Genomic DNA, 18,356 nt, shown 5'->3' with positions numbered 1-18,356 from the left:
AGCAGTGGCACCAATGATATTCTAGAAACTCATTGAGTGGCACAAAAAAACTAAAATTTAGGTAATATTATATTCAATAGTTTTGCTTGTTGTTAAAAAAATGTATATATTTATTGGTATTTTAAAGAACTGTTACATACGACCACAATAAATATTAGCACAATTTTCCGATTTCATTAAAAATTTATCATTATTTTCTTGGAATTATTTTAATCAAATTCCGAAAAAATGTGCGAAATAAAAATTGAAATGTGAAACCACTGACTTTGCCACTGACCAGTGTTGCCAGATGGTCTCGGCGCCATACCCGAACTAATTTGATTTCCCCCTTGAAATCTAGGGGAGATTACTTTTTCTTTTAATATTCAATAAAAATATATTACATACTGAACTTTATTACAGCTCGAAAAGGCTTTATATGAACGTGGCGAAAAAAGGAACTAACACTTCTATCATACATAAACGTCATTTTTGACAGTTCTCCTTTACCAGCAGCGCCCGTCGACATCATTGACATACCTATTCATTTAAATCCTTGTCAATCTGTATTCAATATTCATCTTTTCAACATCTCAAATCTCGACCTCGATTAGTTGTGGCGCTCAAGTAATTTAAAGATGGTAAAAAAATATTACGAACGTGATATTTGGCAAAAAAAACTGTATTTGACGTGAATTTTGAATTTCCCCTAGGAAATCCCCTAAATATTTTTTTCCCCTGTTTTGCCCCTAACTTGGTCGAAAACCCCCTAAATCTAGCGGGAAATCCCCTGATCTGGCAACACTGCCACTGTCAACAAAGTGACAGATGTGTCAAATTACATTATTTTTTTCTTATTATGGCACTTCGGCTATTTAACCATTGCCAGTGTCGAGTATATTTTTCGTTTTTCTATATTGTCGTCTAAAGTCTATATAATTTTAAAGTCTAAAAGGGCCCATTCACGGCAGGACTGCACGGCAGTCCTGCATTTAATGGGCCTCACTGATTGGTTCACACTCGGTGTTCCCGGCCGACAACACCGAGTGTGAACCAATCAGTGAGGCCCATTCAATGCAGGACTGCCGCGCAGTCCTGCCGTGAATGGGCCCTTTAAGTAAAAGTCAATAAAGTCAAGAAGTCAAGTCGGTCGATTCAGTAAAGTGGCTTTACTGAAACTTTTGATGGAGTTTTGGAGGGAACACTAAATAGCACGTTTCTGGATATCGTATCACTTTCCTATACTTGTGCACGATAAGGAGTATCTAATGTTTAATATCCTACCAAATATATTACACATTAAAAACCCTTAACACAATTTTAGGAAAATAATACAAAAACCCAAAACATCACTCTTTCATAGCGGCTCTACAAGATGGGCCAGCTATGACGGTAGTCGCTGGCCTCACACCGCCCCTGGCGGCGTGGGCCTCGCACGGGCTCACGCAGCACAGCTGTTTATTTGTAAAACTAATGTTTTCATTAAGTAACTGTGCTTTCAGTTTTAACTTAAAATTATTTATTGTTCTCAGAGCACGAAGGGGTGGCAGTTTTGATTTATATTCATTACTAGCTGTTGCCCGCTACTTCTTCCGCGTCAGCAAAATGTGATAAAAAAAGAAAACGAAATAGAGAGAAATTTTCCCCTTCTTTACCCAAATAGTCAAAATGGGATCTTGTTAAGGACGCTATCACAAAAATTATGTCAAAAATTAGCAGGTCAGTACGAATATCGACCTTAAGTACATTAAAAAGTACGTTCAATACAGCGCGCCTTGTACAGTGGCGGTTACGACGCTCGCCGCTTTCTTGATAGGGCGAAAATGTATGAAGAAATTTGGGAGCGTTTCTTATTTTCTTATAAATGGAAATGTTATTTATTTTTATATAAAATATTTAGCTATTCGCAGCGACCACATAGCCTCTAGACGCCTAATGCAAGGCGAATACTTTCAGACAATATGTAAGATTTATAGGTCTTACTTTAGATAATGACAGCGAAATCTGTCTTAGTATCGACCACATCCGTGACCCGTGTACATCTCGTGCGTTTCATACAAAATATTTTTTACTGTAAAGAATCAATTTATTCAGAGGTCAAATTACACTGGTCTAAATCCATGACGAAAGCATTTGACATAAGTCATATCCTTTTCTATCAAATACAAATTAGTAATGCTTATCCTTTCCTCCGTTATCGTCACGCGTCACTAGTGATGTGATACCAACTATCTTTCAGAGGTATATTTTTTTTATCGAAAATCGAAACAAAGCGTGATATGCTCAAGTCATTTTGAGTTGGACTGTTGTTAAACAAGTGATTAATGATTATAATTTATAGCAATAAAAATTATCGACGATTACTGAGCTCTGTAGTACCAACACTGTTTTTGCCAATTTTAGTAAGAGAAATATGGATAAACCATCCATCTACTACCAGGGCCCCCGTAAGGGCTTCTGGCGCCTGTGTGCAAAAAAAGGATTTTTGGCGCCCCTTAGGCAAATTTTTTCGGTCCTTGGTTTTGGCGCCCCTAAAGATGGCGATTTGGCGCCCCTAGAGGATGGCGCCCGTGTGCATTGCACACATTGTACATATGGTAGCGAGGGCCCTGTCTACTACTACTATATACCCATCACAAAGCGTAGTTTTTATGTATGTAGCCTATAATATATTATCACGCTAAGACCAATAGGAGCGGAACACCAATGAAGAATGTTTCCGAATCGGGTGATTTTTCCTATTGTGCTGAGTAAACGATAAAAGTTTCGCAAAAATCATATAATATCACATAAATTTTGCCCTTGGAAAGATTAAAAAAAGTATATATAATTTGTAAGTACGTAAGTATAGATACTTTTTTAATATAATCCGAAGACGTTTTTGTTTATCTAAAGAAGCTAGCCACAATTATTAATAACCTTTTTTATGCTAAACAAAGGTTGGCAGCTTTTATTTGCATCTCTGTAAAACAGATGAACAGAGATGTGTTTACGTTGTAAGAAGTGTAACAAGGAGAGAAACAATATAAGCTGGCTTATATTGTTTATTTATATTAGGACGTATTATGACGCCGATTTTGGGCGCTTGACAGACGTTCTATACTAGGGTTGTTGAGGAAGTGATTATGAGGAAGAGGAGGAGGAAGAGGAATTGTCACGCGCAAATTTAGAGGATGCGGATGAGGAAGCGGATGAGGAATGGGATGATAGAAAATTGTAAATACTAGCGGACCCAAGCCAAAAGCATTTCTCCAGTCTATTCATAAATAGGTACATTACATTACACAAAAAAATAATTAAAAAGGCATTTTCCAGTGGACCAAACTATGACTCTAAACCATTCTCAAAACACACACAATAAAGAATCATCAAAATCGGTCCAGCAGTAAGGACTTCTTCTTACTGCTGCTGCTCAGTAATATACACAACACACGCACACAAAAATAAACGGCCAAGTGCGAGTCGGACTCGTGCACGAAGTGTTCCGTACCGTTATAGATTAATTTAATTTTGTTTTTAGTATTTGTTGTTATAGCAACAACAACAATACACAATCTGTGAAAATTTCAGAAGGCTAGCTATAGCCTTTCTTGAGATACAGCCTGGAGACAGACAGATAGACGGACAGACATCGAAGTCTCAGTAATAGGGTCCCGTTTTTACCCTTTCGGTGCGGAAAGACATCGAAGTCTCAGTAATAGGGTCCCGTTTTTACCCTTTCGGTACGGAACCCTAAAAAGATGAGTGAATGATACTATTTTCGCGCTCTGGCGTGTGCGTTGCCATGATTGGACACGCGACGTGCATGCGCAGTGAAATTCCTCATAAATTCCTCTAAAATTTTGAGGAAGCGATAGCGGAAGAGGATATTTTTATTTTTATTTATGAGGATGTGGAAACGGTTGAGGAACCCAAAATATTGCGGAACTTCCTCATTATGAGGAAGCGGAAGAGGAATCCTCAGCAACCCTATTCTATACTTTAAAATAAAAAATAAATATGTACTGTTTTTTTTTATTTCTTTTGACAAGCGCTTCTCGTACTTCCCATCACTAGTTCTGATTTATGACATGCCGTGAATTTGAATTGGCCAATCGTAATGCATTTCTTCTCTCTCCCCCGCGTCGCTTACCTCAGCACATTGACACAATAATTCGTTAAGAGAAATCAAAACATTAGGCGTCTATTGGGTTATGTGGTCGCTGGCTATTCGTATAGGGGACTTAATAAGCAACAATTTTTTTGTATATTTATTTTCCTTAGTTCAGTGTATTTAGCTATAATGTTACCTAATCAAACCCCATTTTTTTATATTTTGCGATTATTATAATGGATAAAACGTATTTATGTGAAAATTTTGTAAGCGGCTTTATATTTTTATAGTATAGACATGGAGATGAATATATTATCTTTCATTTGAAACCAAAATATCCTTGCAGTGTGACTCCTAATTCTTTAAAAATCTGGTACCGTACCAGAAAATCGCTGATATTTGTGAAAAAATGTGATAGCGTCCTTAAGTAGTTGATCAAGTCGTAGATAAAATCCCAATACTGTAAAATCTTAAGCGGGGAATTGACTACTGGGCTGCCCGCGGGCCACCCGGTCTGGCACAAGTCTGCCCCTTGCCCCTATTGAATACACACAGAACAGGCAAGTCAGTCCAATATATAGAGAGCTGCAGCTCGGTCGTGGACTCATGGACTCGACATTCTTTTTAACAGAAGATAGATCAGCATCGGCATTGATTTCTTTGGATTTTTCAATAAGTTCGCTGTATTAGCAGCATTACGTAGATCGGTGTTCATGTAATCCTTGCTTTCAACTTTCCACAAACAAGGATGCGACCGGTAAATGGAAATAAACGAATGTCAAAATTGTTTTTGTTGGTTTTTCTTAAGTTTAGTATTTGTATTGTTTACAATAATATGTTTCAAAATAATATTTTAAGTGTACTCTAGTCGCTCTCCAAGGCGCAAATGACGACGGGCCGCCCATTGCGATCATTCATGTACAGACTTGCCCGTGCCCGCGCAGGAAAAATGCGATCTCGCGGGCAGGCTGCGGGCACAGGCCGGCGGGCATATCTGTGCCCGTATCTAGGAATTGACGAGCAGACATGCGACAGACCTGCCCGTGATGGGCGGCCCGTAGCGGGCGGCCCGGTAGTCAATTCCCCGCACTAAGGATAATGAATATGAGTAAAAATATTATTTAAAAAAAAAATTGAAACCGACTTCCAAGGTAAAGACAATAGTAATTTTCTTAAATGAACTAAAAAAAATAATTTATAATTCATAATATGTTCTCAGTATTTCAGAGGGGTTAGTGCGAGACGCGAGTCTTATTCGATCCGACGCATCGAGAACGTTAACGTGAATTTGTATGGGATCAAAGCAGTATCCACGTTAGCCAGTAGATGGCGCTGCTTTGATTCCATATAAATTCGCGTTAACGTGCTCGATGCGTATGATCGAATAAAACTCGCACTAACTGATTTAGTGCGGATAACTCGGCAGCGGTGCCATATATGTTTTAAACGTGTGGCGTATGAAACGTGAGTGGTGTCATTTAAAAAACGATAATTGTTTCTCCCTCAAATTACACTTTAGAAGGTTCTACTCTGAACAAAACCATCTTAATTTTCCACGTAGAGCATGCCTATATGCTTTGTTTTGTTACGTACTCTTACTTAGAAGCCCTGATATTGAATTTTGCAAGTATATCACATCCCTAGATGGACGGCAAAGTAGGATAATTTGTGAGCTATGTCCATTTCGCAGTCCTGCACGGCGGACTGCAATGCAGGATAGTGAATAGGCCACTTTAGTGGATTTTTTTTACTCAAGAACCTGGCGCCTGGCGGCTGGCAACATTACTCTTGTCAGTTTACCATTTTAAAAGTCTAGTAACACTTGCAGTTTGTGGCTTCATTTTCGTGGGTGAGGTGTTCTGTAAAACTTACGCTATATTTTGATGTCGATGATCTATAAAAAATGCTGCCAAAGTGTTAAAACCGTGCAAGTGCTCAAATATGTGTCGTGATAGTGATTTATCCATTGATAGCTCCGAAGTGTAGTGTCCAACATGTTTCGATGTATACCTTTGTTTAAATGTAATCGCCAAGTGGAATGTGTAGACAAGCGGCACTGCTCGTTGCCTACTGTGCCTGAAGAGATTTTACGATATTCTAGGAGCTTAGAGGAGCTTTTCCTCGATGCCAATCATATACGTGACCTCCCTAAAGTGAGTATTTATTGAAACTTTTTGAGCTACACTAATCCGTGGGCGTTCACCTTATCAAAGTTGTAAATAGTATTGAAGACTAATTGCCGTTGTTAGTAAACTGCTACCCGTTTTCTTAAACTGTCCTTAGTCTCGGTGGTAGTAGTCACAAATGAACTCTAGAATGACTCAAGACTTAAGAGTCTTCGAAGGTAAAGCAAAATGCAAACTTCATATTGATAAATAAGTAGTGATATTATTATTAATCTCATAATACGAGCTAATGAATTAAAAATTCTAACTCTTATTATGATAGCATTATGTGCGAGCAAAGCTATAAAATAACTAAGTAAAAAACCATAGAAATGACACATAAAATGCCTTGGGAAAAGCATTTAGACATAAGAGGCACAATTATTTTGCTATAGAGATACATTATGTACTTTAACGGAATACTCAAGATTGTTTGTAGCGAAAATTATTGTAAAACCAGTTCTTATACAATCAGCTCATTCTAAAATATTCAATTTTAAGAAACTGGTTTGATGTCAATCTGGTTTAAGCTGTAGCATTATTAGCTTTAGTATGTTATAATAATAGTAAGATGGTCATAATTGATAGCAAATTATAACAACTATAGTAGTTACTTTTCACTTGAATTGAGCGAACAAAACCAGACAAGTGTGTGCGAAAGTATTTTTTTAATCATCTTTTTTTGACCCATCTGCATCAACCCCTGTTAATATTTTCAATCAAAAACCGGTTAAAAAGGCTTCAAAAAGTACATTTTTAAACAAAACCTGATTAGTTCAGTAGTAGTAGCAGTAGTTCATATTAGTTTTTTAGCCACTGTTTAATTTTTTTTCTTGCGGACTAATCTGGTTTTGTTCGCCAGCTCCTCAATCAATCTATGTGATCAATGTATGTGTCTAATGCTAAGTACTCACATATAGTTTTACTCGATAGTTTTACTCCAAATCCAGCAAAAAACACAGTGTGGACCGCAAAACTCACAGCTCAAAGGCTCGTATTGAGCCGGCTTGATGGAATTAAATATATCTAATTTCCTTCGATTTGGGGTAAACTATTGAGCAATGCTGAATGTGTGGACGAAAGGCCAAGCCGTGGGTTTTGCTTGATCAAGTAAAACCATATGTGAGTACTTAGCTTAGCGTAAGAGCTAGTGATATGATGAGAGCATAAGAAGTGTAACTAGGAGAGAAACAATATAAGCTGGCTTATATTGTTTATTGCCTTGACAGACGAGAGGTTAATAGATAATATCTAATACAGTCTAATTTAATGAGACGATTTACCAAATAAAATATTGACAGAAATTTATCAATGATCAACTAAAAGACCCTGAATGAAGTTTTAAATATTATTATCATTTAGCTTTCCTTGTGCACTTGAATAAAAAGTGGCCCAATGAGGTATACAATAGTCTTTCCCCTAGCTTTCTTTATAATGTGCTAGGGACCTTAAAAGTCATATCATAATAACCCCACCGTTAGGGATCAAACCATGCATGCATCCTTTGCAGTAATAATCTAAGGTTGACCTATGAGGCCTCGGATAGTCTAATATGACTAGAGTCTAGACTCTGTCTATCCGAGTATGCAAAATCTATGATCTATCAATAAAATAGTTAATTGTGCCAGATTTTGCATACTACGCAGTATATTCAATCACTCCCTATTTGACTAAAAGACGTAATTGTAAATTAATTTGTTTCTTTGTTTCAGAACTTCTTCAGACTACATCGACTAAGAAGATTAGGTCTTAGTGATAATGAAATTCATAAACTTCCATCTGACATACAGAACTTTGAAAATTTAGTTGAATTAGATGTATCCAGAAATGGTGAGTACCTACCTACCTACACATTAAATTATATAATGTAACATTACAATTAAATGCATTTTTTAATTATAGTCCACTAAGGTGGAAATCAAGCCTTCTACAAAAATTCCTGGGCCCAAGAGTGAAATCTTGATCACTCTCAAAATCATAAAATAGCTATTATGATTTTGATTAACACTTTAAAACCATCTGAATTTCAAACTGAGATTGTCAGTTAAATTGGTTGTAAAAATAGTCTAAAAATGCTCATTGAATCTAAGTTAAGTATTGATCATAAACATAATATTATCAGCTTACTTACAATGAAGAACTCTTATCTTACAAACAACATTTTATCTTTCTTTCTTGTATAGCCATGTGAATAAAGTGGAGTGAGTATGTTCTGAATCAAATGACTAATATTTATTTTTAAATGTATTTCACAATAATGCTTACAAAACATATTTGTTTATAATAAAACAATTTTAAATTACATGATGAGAATTGAGAAGCATACCTTACTGACCTTCTGACACGTAGATGTACTATATGTTATCAAACAATTAATTAAGGTGACGCTGCGTTAAAGTAAAAAACCGTGTTGGATATTTTTTAGATTGCTTGTTTTCTATGAGAGGCCGATGGAACAGCAAAAAATGGAAAGGTCGTATGCGACAAAATGGTTTTTGTCGCGTAATTTAAAAACCATAAATTCATTTCATATAAGCTATAAGCACATTAAAGTCACGTATGCTTGAAACAATTTATTTACAAATTTTGGAAGCTTAAATCACTCTCCTCTGTTGCCAAAACAGGAATCCTTTTTTTACAGATGTCTTTTTGATTGATTATTCTGTGTTATGAAAGTTGACCAATCGTGTTATGCTATGGGTAATTCAAAGACAAAGACATGATTTCTTAGCTTTAGTCATTGCTGAGAAAAATCGATATCGCTACAGCCAAATCATCAAGGCGTCGCCTTAACAGAGTGTAGGTACTAGGTATGTTGTAATAAGTGTCAAGTGTGTGTTACTTAGTATTGATGACCACACGAATTAATATTAATTGGATAATCTCATCTCTATAAGCAATAATTCATAATTGCCATTGTTTTCCTGGACTATCATCAGCTCATTCCCGATTAGGGAATTTATTTCTCAAAATTCTATCAGTATTTTTCACAATGTTTTGGATTTCACCAAAAATACGAGCTATGTAACCTCTCGCCTTTAACGTAACTACTAGGCTACAGATGCTTGCCCTAAGCTGGATGTTTTTGGTAAATATGTGTATTTAAATATTATTACTGGATGAGATCGAATACGATTTTCTGCACCTTCGCTTCCTGAAGACTGTGCCTATGTCATGAATGTCTCAGTTTCGATCAAGTTAAAAAAAGACTCATTTGACTTGGGCATCTTTTTTTTTACTGCTAGCAATAATCATCGCGTCAGATGACTCCAACAACTCTGGTTAACCGTTCCAACTTTCCTTTCACAGGATTACGAGAGCTTAGGCATAGTGTCTTGTGTACTACGTACAAACTTTGGAACGACCGCTAACGCCTGGAGCAAGAGAGCCTTTTAAATACGTTTTTCAGAGTTGGCTGTCTTATGTTACACATATTAGGTTGAGATCCTTTGGCAGTCGACCAACGGAGATGAGATCTTGAGCACAGTTCCGTGCTCGAGGGTTGATTGCAACTTCAATCTCACGTTCTTAGTCCTTTATCTTCCAATGAGACTATAACTTCCTTTAATAAATTAGTTTTTTTGTAATAAGTACTGGTAGCATTAGATAAATTGATTCATAAAAGGATGCGATTGCAGTTATATCAAGCCCAGCCCAGTAGGCCTACTACGAAACCGTTTTGAGACTCAAACAATCGGACGAGAATGCCGCGTCCTGCTCTAATAACGTCATTTCACGTCTGTTAGAGTAGGACGCAACATTCTCGTACGATTGTTTGAGTCTCAAAACCGTTTCGTGGTACGGGCCCAGATTACGGTCAAAATTAACCAATGTAGTAAATATGAAATACCCAACCAATTTCTCGGTTTGCTCAAATAGATGAAGTATTAACCCCGGGCCACGAGGCGTAGAATTGTCTGCTATTATTCCTTGTAGTACTACGGAACGCTAATAGGGGTAGAAAATGAACATAAAAAAATTAAACCAGACATTCTTACGTACACGTTTCCGTCTAGAGTTTTTCTTTTCGTCTGTGCCAGATGGCCATAGACTTTTTTAAATCGCAAGGATCAAAATTCTGAAAAATCTTCTCGATGATGATTAATTCAGTGTAGTCAGTGTGTTTTAGTTCGGCCTTGTGTTACGCGAATCGCGATGATCGCGGCTGCTAACCCTCACTTAACGCTCCGCTAAATTATGCATTCGACGTTATAACTTATAATGCTGTAATTTTAAATTTTCATTGCCAGTTCGCTACCGCAAATGTTTAACCCTGTATTGTAATGTTTTCCGTACAAAAAAACCTATTTGCATTTGCCACTCTTTCAATTTTTAATGCAAAAAAGAAAAAAAAACCGGCCAAGTGCGAGTTGGACTCGCCCATGAAGGGTTCCGCAGCGGCAATAAGGTATATTATTTTTATGAAATTAATAGGTTTTTGATTTATTTTCATATTTCAGTTGATTTAATGAAAGTTAAATTAAGGTTTACCATTTTTGACGTATAAAAAAACTACTGGCTAGATCTCGTTCGAACTAATTTTCGTTGGTAGTTTTTGTAGAAGTAGTATATCATATTTTTTTTTAGATTTATCATGCCCCTACTTCAGAAGTTAGACGGGGGGGCACACATTTTACCACTTTGGAAGAGGCTCTCTCGCAAACTATTCTGGTTAGAAGAAAATTATATTATAAACCTCAATATGATTTTTGAAGACCTATCCATAGATACCCCACACGCATAGGTTAGATGAAAATATTTTTTTTTTGTTTCAGTTGTACGTACCCCTAATTTTTTTTATAATTTTTCAATATTTTTATCAAAATCTTAATACGGTTCACAGACTACATCTACTTACCAAGTTTCTATAGTATAGCTCTTATAGTTTCGGAGAAAAGTGGCTGCGACATACGGAAGGACAGACAAGACGAATCTATAAGGGTTCCGTTTTTTGCCATTTGGCTACGGAACCCTAAAAAGAACCTTATTATCGAACTTCGCAACTCGTAAGCGCCAGTTTTTTAAGAAATTTCGTCGTTACAGAGTATTTCTTAATATAGCGACACGGAAAAGTGTTTATTTACGAGTTACTTCCTCGAGAATTTATTTTAAAACATTCCATTTCTTAAAGTCATTGCACTTTTGTTTTTCATTCATATTTTATGTCGGACGGTAGTTTATCGACTAAGATTAAATTATTAAATCAGGTCAGAGTGTTGGCATCACTACGGCTTCATTCATTAAAGTATTCTATGTAAAATATGTGTATGGGTTTTATTTTGTGTGCTGATAAGATCAAAGAGAGCCTTATTATCTGTTGCTCTCTGGAATTCCATGGCTTTTATTACTGTCGATATGATATCGTCATCACTCGAGATATATTAATATTTAACAGTGAGATATCGGAAACTGTATTTGCTTTGGTTCCTAATTAAATTAACTTTTTAAGTCTGGCTCTGCAATGCTTAGTAGTATGGAGAATCGCTTGATAATAATTATTATCAAGCGATTGATATTTGGAAAACTTATCTCTAATATATAAAATTCTCGTGTCACAGTTTTCTTTGCCATACTCCTCCGAAACGGCTTGACCGATTGTCATGAAATTTTGTGAGCATATTGAGTAGGTCTGAGAATCGGCCAACATCTATTTTTCATACCAAAAATTATTTATATGGCAAAACAACGTTTGCCGGGACAGCTAGTAGAGTATAAAACTAAACGCTAAAAACTCTCATAAACTCACAACATAACTCTTACTCGTAAATCGTAATACAGAGTCTCCGTTCCATCATGTAAAAATTAGAATAATTAGAGCAGGTGTTCCCAAATTTATTTTGTCTACTGCCCACTTGCGAACAAATTATGTTTTAGCATCCCCATTGTTTTAATTAAAAAGAAATATATATCCACAGCCGAACATATAACCTCCTCGTTTTTTGGAAGTCGGTTAAAAATGCATCCAGATGAAACAAATCACCCCCCAAGCCTCTCCACAACGTCCCCATTTTTTTTTTCTAGGTCCCACCCTCTAGACCTTCAGCGCCCACAAGACTGACTGACAGAAAGACTGAAATAGAGTTTCAGGAAATATTGTAACCATGTTAAAACAGTATAATAATGTCGAATATTGCAGTGAAATCAACGTTTAAATACGAAGGCTTTATTAAAAGGCTGGACCCGTCCCCGAGATTCGCTCAGATTTCCCCCGAGTAATTACAGAATCAGTTTTATTTGCCCTTTGGAAACTATGGAGGCCCTCAAATACAATGACGTTTTTAAATACCATCAGAGAAATATATTTTTGGGCAGACTATTCGGCCGGGCTATGTCATGTACAATTTTTTTTATGAAATAAGGGGGCAAACGAGCAAACGGGTCACCTGATGGAAAGCAACTACCGTCGTCCATGGACACTCGCAACATCAGAAGAGCTGCAGATGCGTTGCCGCCCTTTAAATTACACAAAATTTAAGTCGTGATCAATATCAGCTGGACTTGCTATCCCAACTAAATTATGTAAGTCCGTTGAATGCCTAAAAATTAAAAAAAAAAAACATTTCGGCGATAATATGTAACATACTACCGTATGGCGTTATACTTACCTACTGTTCCTGAATTTTGCTGAAAAATACTGGGTAGATGATGAAAATGGTCGTGTATGAAAAGACTTCTGAATGTGGAGCAAAAAGTACAGGATCGCTGTAAATGGAGGTAGTTTGTGTCTACCCCCATGGGAAATCGGCGAAAGCATTTGTATTCTTATGTATGCGACGTGCACAGCTGAGGACAAACATGCAATTTCGCATTTTTAAAAGCTTTTATTTAACTTGCTCTGTATGTATGTAAGTATACTATGTTCGGGTGAAATCTTGGAACTCAATTTTGGAGTAGATATATTTAACCGATCGAGCTGAAATTTTGCAGGCACGTTTAGTTTGGATGACAATGCATGATATTGTATGTGACATCACTCTAAATCCAATATGGCCGACCATCCAAGATGGCGAAATAGTTATTTTCTATGAAGTTCTACAATATGGATATTAAATGAAAGGGCTTTTTGTGAGTAACTCGAAAACGAATGTAATGTCATACTACATCCAATATGGCGGCTCATCCAAGATAGAGGTATAGTTATTTTTAATGCACTTCTGCAATATGGGCATCAAATAAAAGGACTCATTGAGAGTAACTTGGAAACGAATGTAATGTCATTCTACATCCAATATGGCGTCTCATTCAAGGTAGGGGGATATAGTTATTTTTAATGCACTTCTGCAATATGGGTATCAAATGAAAGGACTCATTAAGAGTAACTCGGAAACGAATGTAATGTCATTCTACATCCAATATGGCGGCTCATCTAAGATAGGGGAATATAGTTATTTTTAAAGCACTTCAGCAATATGGGTATCAAACAAAAAGGCTTATTGAGAGTAAATTGAGAGTAAATTGCGTCGCGTCGTGTCGTGTCGTGTCGTGTCGTGTGCGTGTCGTGTCGTGTCGTGTCGTGTCGTGTCGTGTCGTGTCGTGTCGTGTCTTCTTATGTGAAGTTAAAATCAGTCGGGCATTAGAAAATGCCTTGTTGAATCCGGTCATTTTTGTTAACTGATATTTAATTTTTTAGTCGTGAAATTAAGTACGATTTCTTAAAGACCTAAATTAAGTTAATCAGATTTTAACAAATTCTTGAAACAAAACAAACTACAATCAAGCAGACTTAAGAAATCTAGTCAGAGATTTAACTAAAAAACAAAAAATAAATTATAAGCAAAATCTTTTTGAAGAAAAGCGTTTATTTAAGTACATACTTTAAAAAGAAGAAAATAAATTTTCCCTTAAAAATTCTAACTATTAAGTTATAACCTCAATATATTATACAATTTGCATTATAATAAAAGCTTGTCGCGAGACTTAACAATCTGTCAATATTTAATTACTTACTTTAATAAAATAAAAAATATAATATCAGTTTACTCAGTTAAATTGGCACTTACTAGTTTATTATTATTAACAAATCACGCGACAAGCTTTTATATATAGTTAGAATTTTTAAGGGAAAATTTATTTTCTTCTTTTTAAAGTATGTACTTAAATAAAACCTTTTCTTCAAAAAGTTTTTTGCTTATAATTTATTATGTTTTAATTCCTGAACCCTATTTCTATAATGTTCATCGAAAAAATATCAATGTAGTTTTTATTATGTTTATTAGGCTTTCTCGAGGATGCCAAACCCATCTTAATGCTTCAACTCCCAAGCGGTCACATTCGACCGCGATAACAATAGATTTCCACGAATCCACGCTCGAGGATATGACAATTCCTTAATTTATTTTCTGGAGGCATCTGTGTTTGTTTGTTTGTTCTAATTTGTATGCTTGCGAAAGACGTAAATGACAAAGCCTTGGACGCAATACAGTACAGCAGTCATTCAATTTAATGCCTAGGATTGTTCTGCCAGTTAGATGTAGCCTTTATCAATGTCACGCGATTCCACATGCGATCACATCCGTTTACCAATTATGGTTCAATGGTGTTGATTTACATCAATCATAACGACCAGTACGTGACAAAAATTAGTATGAGTTTTCCACAATAAAAGTAGCACGAAGTATTTAGTAAGGAATGCTCGCTTCTAAGCCATTAATTACGCTTAAAGAATTTCTGATTGTATTGCATTATCAATTATCCTATAAAATTCAATCTCTTGTTATATACGCAGAAGTCAGCTAGGCACCTCGTTATAGAGAAACTTTATAAACGCAGGTGTCATGTTAATTTCTGCGTGTTATAATAACTCCCACACCGGTTTCGATGACGGTGGCCGGTTTCATTGAAACCAGGCCAGTTACGCAGGAGTAATTTTATAGTGCCCAAGTGTGTGCGCCGTACACAAGAGCACTCTCTATTCCTTTACTCTCATAGCTCGGTGGGACGGACGACCGACCCGTCACACGACTGGCGAGAGATCAGGCGCAGGACCGACTTTTTACATGCCCATCCGACGCATGGATCATCTTAGTTGTCAGACAATCAGGTGATGAGCCTGCATTGTCCTAATCAAACTTGGAAATAACAAGTTCCAACGCGGGAATCGAACCCACGACCTCCGAGTCAAGAGCCGCGCTCTAAACCACTGGACCAAGGAGGCGTGTTCTGCGTGTTATAACCTTCGAGTATACGGTGCACCGTGCACGGTGCAGGCGACATAATATTTCACGCTGATGATGCTAGTGCAACAAGTTCACGGTTGGTGAACTGATTGCAATCCCAGTGACCCGTGCAGATGGACTAGATTTCCTGTTACCGAACCAGGGTTGCCAACGATGGATGCAAATCCCTCGCAATGGAGACGAACATACGAGACGTTTGTAGAGTTTGTCAACCCTTGCGGGCGTATCGCTCCGATGTAAGCTATATTGAATTCGCCGTCATAGTTTAAATACTTTTCTGCGAATTGCGATACAATTTGGATGATTGAAATATTATATTGCAATTTTGGTGTACGAATATAGAACACACGGGCGTATATATAGCTTTCATAAGCGGCCAAGTGCGAGTTGGAATCGCCCATGAAGGGTTCCGCAGCAGCAAATAGGCAACGTAGGTTTAACACAACAAATAACAACATATATTATTGTCGAAATTGGACAAGTAAGATGGATAGTAATGGGGGGGGGGGGGGGGGGTCCGGACCCCCAGGACACCCCCCTTATATACGCCCATGATAGAACAAAATGCTTGGACTTTTATTCAGGGCATTTCGACCGTCAACTATCAATTCAAATATTAACTCTAATATATATTAATACATCGCACTATAACGCAAACTACTAACTAGGTTTATATTAAAATGCCAAACTGCCTATATTGTGGGATGAGGTATGGTTCTACGTCGAAGGCCATGCCCCTAAATATGTAATACATATGGTTCAATATACGGTAAGTATGTATAACGCGGCTAACCGCTCTATATTTAAACTCTACACAGACGCCCAATTCTAATTTTATGGGTTTCGTTACGCTCCCCATAAATAATACAGGTGTGATGAAGGTATTTACGATCGTTTATTATAATTTATAATTATGTCTTAGTACTTATAATACGACATATAATATATAAATGACATTGCATTACACTCATTCGATGCGTCACTCCGTCACCACTCGTTTATAATGGGACCCGAGTGATTAGGAAAGTTATAAAATAATAAGGCACAAATGTGCACCATTAAACTACTTAGAAAATTTTTCAAGTCCATTAGAACCATTCAAAAACTTTGATTTTGCTGTAGGACACTGAAAAAAGTCTGAACTCGCCAGAATACTGAAAAAAGAAACCTAACTCTGTAGACGTAGTTTACCTATGTTGCACGATGCAACGACGCTGCTAAGCGATTTTCATCGGTCGAGCGGCGGTTCTATTCTAGAGCTTGAAAGACGTAGTTAAGGCGACGCCTTGATAATTTGTCTGTAGCGATATCGATTTTTCTCTCAGCAATGACTAAAGCTAAGAAATTAAAGTTCATTGTCAGTATTCATCATGTCTTTGTCTTTGAATTACCCATATGCTATGGGTAACACGATTGGTCAACTTTTTAACACAGAATAATCAATCATAAAGACCTGTGTAAAAAAAGGATTCCTATTTTGCCAACAGAGAGTGATTTAAGCTTCCAAAATTTGTACATAGATTGGTTCAAGCATACAATTTAATTTGCTCATAGCTTATATGAAATATATTTATGGTTTTTAAATTACGCGACAAAAACCATTTTGTCGTTTACGCCCTTTCCATTTTTTGCTGTTCCATTGCTTGTTTTCTATGAGAGGCCGGGTCGAGAAAACAAGCAATCTAAAACATATCCAACACGGTATTTTACTTTAACGCGGCGTTACCTTAATACCTTTTTTTTACGTGGGAAAATGCTTTACGCATTCCCGGCGAATTTGGGATATCGTCCGGGGTATGTGGGATGCCCTCTATTCTACCTACTGAAACCCCATGGTGCTCCACTCCTCGCTTTAGGCAGAGTTGCGAGTGTAACTTTCCGCAACTCTACCAGCACCCGTAGCATGGCTACAGTAGAATTACGAATGTATCTAGACAAACAGCGGAGATAAACTGAAGGTGCCGTTCCCATCTTTACCGCGGCTAGCCGCGATCGACAAAAATCAATTAAAATGAAACTTTATGACATAGAATATAGTCTACGCTATAAAGTAGGCTTTTATTTGAATTTTTAGGACTATAGTCTATGTCATAAAGTGGCATTATGTTTGATTTTTTGTCGATCACGGGTAGCCGCGGTAATGATCGGAACGGCGCCTTCAGTTTATCTCCGCTGTTTGTCTATAATTTCGTATTTCTACTGTAGCCATGCTACGGTTGCAGACGTAGTTAATACCTACTGCATGCGCTTCAAATACTGGTTTTGCCAAAAGGAAAGTTAAAGGTTACTAGCGGTAGTGTATCCACATTCTACTACGGTAAGCCTGACTTCCGCAAGCCCACGGCGAGTGCTTTCCGGAATGGTTACGAAACAGATAAGGTACAAGCGATAAATTACCTGCAAGAAGCCGCATACCACGATAACGAAATAGGCCAACAGAGGAATTCCAATTTTTTAATGATAAACAATGTGCAGAGCTATAAATAATAACTAGCGGTTTAAATAATTAATATTGTCGATTTGTCAAATACTTACAATACAGCCTTATGTGGGCAAGTTAATGAATTTTTATCATAACATTCATAATCAATTTTCTAGATGTTAAGCGTAAATGGATAACCTTTACGTTTATCTAATTTTTTGACAGGACTGGTATGATACTTTGTGTTGCGGGAAAGGTCATAGAGTCCAGAAAAAAATTACTTTTCTCGCGCCATGAACGAATTTCGGCGCATCGAACTTGCGGTCGACATCTAAAGTTCAAACTGCTAGTCGAGGTACAAAACTTTGTATAAAATGTCGATATAGCCCATAATAAGCCATAATAGTAAGCCCATAATTTTGTGGTTACTATTTGTCCATACTAATATAAGTGCGAATATGCGAAAGTGTATTTATCGTCTATCTGTTAACTCTACGCCCAAACCGCTGAACCGATTTTGT

The 18,356-nt window shown here is 36.9% G+C and overlaps 1 protein-coding gene across 23 annotated transcripts in view; it reads left to right on the top strand.

Annotated features, from left to right (window-relative positions):
• The first annotated feature begins 5,894 nt into the window (after positions 1 to 5,894).
• Positions 5,895 to 18,356, top strand: part of LOC121725279 (protein lap4) — a 123,789-nt gene continuing 111,327 nt past the window's right edge. For all 23 annotated transcript variants that reach the window (XM_042112165.1, XM_042112155.1, XM_042112164.1 and 20 more), the window contains exons 1-2: positions 5,895 to 6,225; positions 7,950 to 8,067. In XM_042112165.1, coding sequence (XP_041968099.1) covers positions 6,067 to 6,225; positions 7,950 to 8,067 — 277 coding nt within the window. In that variant the 5' untranslated portion in view covers positions 5,895 to 6,066. The remainder of the gene's footprint in view (positions 6,226 to 7,949; positions 8,068 to 18,356) is intronic.

This window comes from Aricia agestis, chromosome 3 (assembly GCF_905147365.1).
Source record: "Aricia agestis chromosome 3, ilAriAges1.1, whole genome shotgun sequence".
NCBI classification, from domain to species: Eukaryota; Metazoa; Arthropoda; class Insecta; order Lepidoptera; family Lycaenidae; genus Aricia; species Aricia agestis.
This window is presented reverse-complemented; position numbering and strand designations above follow the sequence as displayed.